This window comes from Polypterus senegalus, chromosome 8 (assembly GCF_016835505.1).
Source record: "Polypterus senegalus isolate Bchr_013 chromosome 8, ASM1683550v1, whole genome shotgun sequence".
NCBI classification, from domain to species: domain Eukaryota; kingdom Metazoa; phylum Chordata; class Cladistia; order Polypteriformes; family Polypteridae; genus Polypterus; species Polypterus senegalus.
The window spans coordinates 144,734,268-144,742,123 of record NC_053161.1 but is presented as its reverse complement, the minus strand read 5'-3'; the positions used below and the strand labels follow the sequence as shown (position 1 = coordinate 144,742,123).

Genomic DNA, 7,856 nt, shown 5'->3' with positions numbered 1-7,856 from the left:
CAGATAGGGGGCGCTATCGCTCCCTTGAACCCTCAGATTTAACTCCAGACACAAGGTAAAAGTCCAATAATTGACTTTATTTATACTGCACAGTGCACAAAGCACCCTCCTCTCCACAATACTCATAAATTACTACCAAATACACAATAATAAACCAATCCTCCACTCCCAGACGCGTTGCCACCCTTCCACCCAGCCCAGCTTGTCGTCTGGGAGTTCCCACAGTCCTTTTATAGTTCCTGACCCGGAAGTGTTTCCATCCTTCAGTCCATGATTCCTTATCACTTCCGGGTCAGATAAAAAGTCCTTTTCTTCACCCCGGAAGCACGTCATTCCTCTTGTCCATGTGACTCGGACGTACTTCCGGGGCGTAGGGCAAATAATCTTTTCTCCTCCCTGCAGCTCCATCTAGCGGCCCCTGTGGTATCCAGCAGGGCTGAGGATGAAAACTCCACTGTCCATAATTTGCTGCTGGTATTCGGGGCACCTCCATGCTGCAGGGAGGGTTCCACCTGGCGGTCTGGGGGTATTGACCGGGATGACTGGCTGGTTATAGACCGCAATAGATAATGTCCTTGCATCCTACAAGCAATTAAGCTTCAAATTTAAATTCTCAACACAACTTTTCCACTACTTTCAAGCTAGAAACTTAGCTAAATGGGACCAGCACAATTTTTCTTCACCTTCCACCTATTTCTATTCTACTGAGCAGCCTTGAAGACTCAGATAGCATCTGTACAATTCATAAAAACATTTTAAAGTCCATTCCTTTCAAAGATCCCAGGGTACAATGGGGAAAGGATCTTCACTTAATATTTCAGATTCACTTTTGCACCTACCCCTTGCCATATGTTTGTGTCCCCATTTGTCCGGCTGATGTTCGTTATGACTATGGACAGTGGTGGGTTCAAGTGGCTCCCAAAGGCAAACGGGAGCGTGGAGCTAACCTGGACCATCATGTATTCCCCCAAGGCATCCTCATAAGTGCAGACTTGTCTGAGAATGTCTGCCAGTGACTTGACCTGCTGTTATATTTATAGTCTGAGGTGTACACAGTAAAGAGAGAAGGAGACAGGACTGTTCCTAGTGGTGCTCCACTGTTGCTCACATCCATTTCAGAGTCTCAGTCCTTGAGTCTCACAAACTGAAGTCTGCCTGACAGGTAGTCCATTATCAAGGACACCATAGGCTCATCCACCTTCATATTTCTGAGTTTACCCCTTAACAGGAATGGCAGAATGGTATTGAAGGCACTGGAGAAGTCAAAAAATGTGATCCTCACAGTGCTGCCAGTTTTGTCCAGGTGAGAATAAGCCTTGTAGAGCTGATCCTCCACTCCAATCTTTGTCCAATTGGCAAACTGCAGTGGGTCCAGATCCAGAGGTCTCATATAGACTAGGATCAGTCTCTCAAAGGTCTTCATGATGTGAGATGCAAGTGCCACTGGGCTGTAGTCATTAGGTGAAGATGTGCCTGCCTTCTTTGGAACAGGAACAATGCAAGATATTTTCCACAGCAGTGGCACTTTCTGGAGCCTTAGGGACACACTGACCAGGTGACAGAAGACACCACAAAGTTGATCCACACAGTGCCCGAGGACTGACTCTATCAGGTCCCGGGGCTTTTCCTGGGTGCAGCCTCCTCACTTGGTCATCAGTTAGAGAAAGGCCATCCAGATGGTCAGAGGTGGGCTCATCCCTGACCGTGCCAGCTGACACTAAGGCTTTCCTAGCAGTCAATAAACAGATTATAGTCACACTGACCAAGTTAATCAAAAGAACAGTTATACAGTATGTGTTATTTTAATTACTATTAAATTAAACTAATTATCATCGGCTATAGTAAAACAAACTTGATGGAATTTTGTCTGCACTGACATTGCTGTTTATTCCATTTTAAGACTGTAATAGACGCTATTATTACATTATTAATCCAGGACCGCCTGGACAGAAAGAGATTTTGTTTGACTTCTGAATTCACTTGGGCTGCATTTGAGTGCTGGGGGAATTCTCTTTTCACTTTGCTGGATTCACATGAATATCCAGTCAGGAAATGAAAAAGTCAATGTTGATTTATTACAGATTAAAGATGCAATTTTACAATGGAAATAAAAAGCAAACGAAATGTTTAAAGTTTCTATGACATTGCTCCAAATACCATTTGACAACAAAAATGGCACTTCTGATCCACTCAGGAGAGCTCAGCTGAGGAGGACCTTCATCTTTTTGCAGAGGTATCAGGAGTGCCAGACCCCCCTTGAGTGACCTCATGATTCCCCCCAATGCCCTGCCTATCTGTCTACTGACTTCATAGGAAGAGACACAGTGCCAAAGGAGTCCAGTCTTCATCTCAGGTCACTGGATAGCGTCCATGTCTCACAACCATATAGCAATACAGGAAGTACCAGAACTCTCAGGACTTCGTCCTTTTGCAAAGATGGCAAGAGCGCCACACACCCCTTTCCGGTGACCTCATGACTTCCCATGCTCTCCCAGTCCGTCTACTGACTTCTTAGGAAGAGTCACCAGAGACATGAATGTCTCTACCAAGGTAAGTAAACCTCTCGACAAGGTCCACACTCTCTCCGCAGACAGACACATTGCTGATGGCTGTGCCCAAGAGGTCATTAAAGGCCTCTATTTTGTTTTTTATCCAGGACACTCAGACTCCTGAGCACCCCGATCAGACCCTCCATTGGACCCCATGACCCTGCCCAACATCTTGTGCATGCAAGTAATGTACAATTCACAAGTTCAGAGAACTCTTGATTTATTAATTTTTTTCAAATTCTGCTATGAGGGCAACATGACTACTACAAAGACTTATTAGTGAACACTCGGCCTACAACCTTGTGGTTCACTGATGTCTTAACCACTAGAAGACTCTTTGCCTGCCCATATTCTATCATCCAAAACATTTCTTGCAATTTTGTCCCTCAGTACATCAAATCCATCCACCTTTAAAATGTCCAGCCCTGTTACGTGCTGTATATTGATTAACGTCTTCTCTCAAGAGTGTGCATGTTAGCTTCATTTGAAACTCTAACCTGACCCTCCTTGAGTACGGCTGCTGACCAAGAATGTTTGAAAACGGATGTACAGATTAACGAGCTGGATCAGCAGTCCCACTAAACTCCAGTGATCCGAAACTCGATTACTTTTGGCCAATAAGGCACGTGTTTCTTTGAAACTTTTGCTGAATGTCATCCAAATGATCTACACCAGAGGGGATGCTATTGTTCAGAAGCGTTGACGAAAAAAAACGTAGACCACAGGACTCGGCCCCATTAGTGTTTGCCAAACTGTAGACCGCTGTTGTTCGGTAATAGCAGAGGCTTTTTGTTTTTGTGCCATCCTCCCAAAACAACTTGTGGTTCTGGAGGTGACATCTGATTGTAGATTTGGAGACTTTCTGACCCCAAGACCCCTTTAATGTCTGCAATTCTCTAGCTGGGATCTTTGGAGATTCTTGGGGCTTTTCCCCTCACTGCGTGTGTGTGGTCTTGGGGGGCAATATAGACACACATCCTCTTCCGGGTTGTTTTTATCTTTTTAATTTTTGCCCTGATTGTGGAAATGGACATTTTAAGGTATTTATCAAGTTTTTTTGTTGCGTATCACTGCTGTGTTCTCGGGTTTTTCCCACTGTGATGGATGACTGAAGGACTCGGGTTTGTGTGTCACCCACTATTTACTATAAACCCCCCCCGCCTAAAACAGGAGGTCACGGCTGACCACTTAAATATCGCTGCTCACTCAGAGGCACTTGAAAACGTAATAGGAATATCTGTACATCAGGTTTATTTTTACTCTTTACGACTTATTTTGGGTGGCTCACATATATATTTGAGAAAATTATTTATGATGAGAATTTCCTCATCTTTTTCAATTACTTTACTTTAATTGAAAGTTCAATTCTTGTTAATATTTTTAATGAAAGACCAAGACAATAGACCTTTGTTTACAGCCTGGTTTACCTTCAAGGGTGCCAGTATTAACACGGGGCACGGTGTATGTTGCATGTATACTTTTTACTGATACTGTTGTGTATTTTTGTTGGATGCTCTTAGTAGACATGCAAGTAAGAGTGTAGCTCTCCTGAGCACATTTGACAAACTTGATAAATGCCAAATACACCGTTTTCCAGAGCTGAGAGAAGGTGAAACTGTTACCTCGAGCTAGTTGGGGGTTCGAAACTGAAAGATGACGATGCGAGTTACAGTCTAGTGGTGGCTTTTTATATCAGGCAAGCTGTTCAGGTTCCTTTATAAAGAATCTCACAGCAAACATACATGTATAGATATAGTGGGCATCATAGCTTTCATGGCCACTCCATGGTCAGCCACTGTCTCCTGCCCTCCACCCACTGCTACCAGTAGAGGCTTCGGTCCCTGTGAACCGGAATTGGATTAAGCGGGTCTGAGAACTTATGTCAAACTAGGGTGCAGTAGGAGCAAGGCAAGAACCTGCTTCCATGTGTTGATGGTGTGTGAGTTTGTGTTCAAGTCCTCAGCCCTTTAATGCTCTCTTGTGATGTGAGAGATTAAGTGTGTTCCTCAAATCTGATCAACCATATCCCTTGTGAAGAGATCCTGAGAGTTAAATAACAACCCTGCGTGTAGCCATTGGGTCCGCCATACTGGGCCCCCCAGTCAGCCAGATGTACACAAACACACACTAAGAGGTGTCCTACTGTGTCATTAAGGACTACCAAGCACTATAAAGCAGGCATCTAAATAAAGTTTATGGTATTGTGCCCACAGTTGATGTACCTAACTGGGGGGGTTGCTTCAGATTCCACATTCAAATAATTACTTTTTCTGTAACATCCAAACCCATGCATATGACAACCTGGCCTCTCAGCATTCATTCCACAATGTGAATGAACCTTTGTTTAAACAAAAGTGTGCCAACCCTTAGTGTCACACTGCCTGCCCAAAAATGCATTATTCTAACTAAATTTACATGATAAAATTCCTCAACCAAATTGTATGCTGTATATTCATAAATGTCTTGTCCCAAACTTGTTAATCTATTTAGCAACTCTAAGCTGGCCCTCTGCGAGTAAAGGTGCTGATGGGTAAACTCTGCACAGACTGGAACTCCAATGTTTCCATCATAATCAACAAAAGCCTGTTTCAAAACAGAAAATGGATGAGTAGATTAATGGGATGGACCAGCATCCCATCCAAGTGCCACGTGCTGTGTGGATAAGTACTGCATGTGTCCCCCACGCCCGTGGCCCTGAACTAATTAAATCAAGTCCAATTAATGACTTTAATGACCCCTTGGGCACAGCCATCAGCAGTGTGTCTGTCTGCGGAGAGAGTGTCGACCTTGTCAAGAGGTTTACTTACCTTGGCAGTGACATTCATGTCTCTGGTGACTCTTCCTATGAAGTCAGTAGACGGACTGGGAGAGCATGGGGGGTCATGAGGTCACTGGAAAGGGGTGTGTGGCGCTCTTGCCATCTTTGCAAAAGGACGAAGTCCTGAGAGTTCTGGTACTTCCTGTATTGTTATATGGTTGTGAGACATGGACGTTATCCAGTGACCTGAGATGAAGACTGGACTCCTTTGGCACTGTCTCTCTTCGGAAAATCCTTGGGTACCGCTGGTTTGACTTTGTGTTGAATGAGCGGTTGCTCACAGAGTCCCAAATGAGGCACATTACCTGCATTGTGAGGGAGCGTCAGTTATGGCACTACGGCCATGTGGCGTGTTTCCCCGGCGGTGATCCGGCTCATAAGATCCTCATTATTGGGGGACCCAAGTGGCTGGACCAGGCCAAGAAGATGCCAATGTAACACCTGGCTGCGGCAGATAGAGGGTCATCCGAAGGGTGGAACTGGACTGCGTGTCTGCCTGGGGGGTTACCAAGTAGTACCCTGAGGTGTTTTGTCGTGTGGTGGGAGCAGCAACACACTGTATCAGTGCATGCTCCCCATCCTGACCTGACATACAAGTCATCTACTTTTGAGATGATACTGCCAGAGGGCTGCCAGAAATAAAAGGTAGGTCACAGAACTCGGTCCAACTGAAGTTTTCTACAATGTTTCCCAGACTGAAGGTGCTGTTGTTTAATGGCAGCAGAGGCTTTTCAAACTCCGATTTAAACTTTCTAAAAACGCAACCAACACGACTCTGAGATTAAACACAAATATGCAGTCAGTCTGTCATTTTTGCTTTATTATGAACAAAGTAAACAATTGGAAAGAAACAAACAAACCGAACGCAAGACACAGATAGAAACATATCGTGGCAATTTTTAAAAATTGTTTATGGTAAAAAGCATACAACCAGTTTTACAAATAAATACACATGAACAAGCTGAAAGGGCTGAACATCTACATTTGCACGTGGGTCCAAAGTTTAAAATAGAAGGTGATAAGATGTGACTGACAGAGTGAGGCTAATGAGGAAAACTGAGTGATGGAATGAATGCAAACAACGAAGGTGGCAAGTGGTCTTCCCAGGTCCCGTGGAGACAGGTGACGTGCACAGCGAACGACAAAAACGGTGCGGCAGGAATACCTGGAGTAATGGGAAGATTATGAGAGTCTTGTCTGCACATTTGCTCTTCTCAATGGCACCAACAAGACTGCGCCCTCCTACCCTCCTCACACAGATCCATCACAAAGGCACTGATTAGCAAAGGTTTCTATAACTGGTATCCAAATATGGCGTTAAAAAAATGCTGTTGAGTGACTATAAATGATGATCTTTGATTTGATGTCCCCCTTTCTCCCAAAAAAAGTATAATTAACAAATCAATTTTTTTTAATTAAAAACTATATATACACCTGTATAATTAAATACAGTACTATCTATTTACAGTCACTGTACCAGTGTGCTAGATTTACATTCTAAAAGTTACATTTGGCCTTTTCTCCGCGTGTTTTGTTCATTGAGATTTTCTGCATCTGACTGATGTTGAGGGGCGTACAAAGTAAGGAGTGCTTTATACAGGTTGAAGCTGCTACATTAAACCCTAGCGGTGCTATCCTGCCCCACAATCACAACTCTACACACCACGCACTGTATACAGTATTGCTGTGATAATATAACAGATACACTAGTTTCGTGGCGCTCATTTATAAATAAAAAAATAGCTAATCTTCTAATCAATTTACATAACTACCAGCAACTAAAATCCGTCGACTGCTAGTTCGGTAAAAACCAGGCGTAACGAAGGCCAGCAGAGTCTGCGCAATATTCACTTTACCAATTTGACTCATGCGAACTTCGGCGGATTTTGATTACAAATGTGCACGGCGGCATTCTCAAAGATATACGATGGGGGTAAGCACCCGGAAGTCTCGACCAGTTAATGGGTTCTGAGCCAATAACAGGCGTTGAAATGTCATGCTTTAAAGATGCATTCCAAATAAAACTTTCTGGCATCTCGACATTTAGAAAGTGTCCACTATTCTAGACCGCCCATCACATCCAGTGGTAGACTGTGGAAACGGACTTGGCTTCACTAAGGATGGAAAAGTTTAACAGCAGCAGTGTCTTCATGTTCTGCAGGTGGCATCCTCATTGGCACAAGAGGCTGCCAGTCTGGTCCCTTATGTTGCTTATTGTTCTTTGCTCATGATGGCATCTAAAGCTTGGCTACTTGAAGAGAAAGTTAATGAAGATTTGGAGGAGGACAAGCAGGAAAATGATAACATAGTCTCTCTGCTGCAGAAAACTGCTGTCCGACTGAGGTTGTGCTGCCAGGGCTCGGCTTCTTAAAGCAATGATACTCCTGAAAATGGGAAAGTCAGGAGAAAAAAAAAAAAGACAAAAAAGTAATTTCCAAAGAGAAACTTGACAGTCAACTACAAGAAGGCTCATCAGCCACATAGGCCGT

The 7,856-nt window shown here is 43.8% G+C and overlaps 1 protein-coding gene across 6 annotated transcripts in view; it reads right to left on the bottom strand.

The window, feature by feature from the left end:
- Positions 1-6,169: 6,169 nt before the first annotated feature.
- Positions 6,170-7,856, bottom strand: part of osbpl8 (oxysterol binding protein-like 8) — a 249,102-nt gene continuing 247,415 nt past the window's right edge. For all 6 annotated transcript variants that reach the window (XM_039761888.1, XM_039761890.1, XM_039761886.1 and 3 more), the window contains one exon: positions 6,170-7,751. In XM_039761888.1, the coding sequence (XP_039617822.1) occupies positions 7,616-7,751 (136 nt within the window). In that variant the 3' untranslated portion in view covers positions 6,170-7,615. The remainder of the gene's footprint in view (positions 7,752-7,856) is intronic.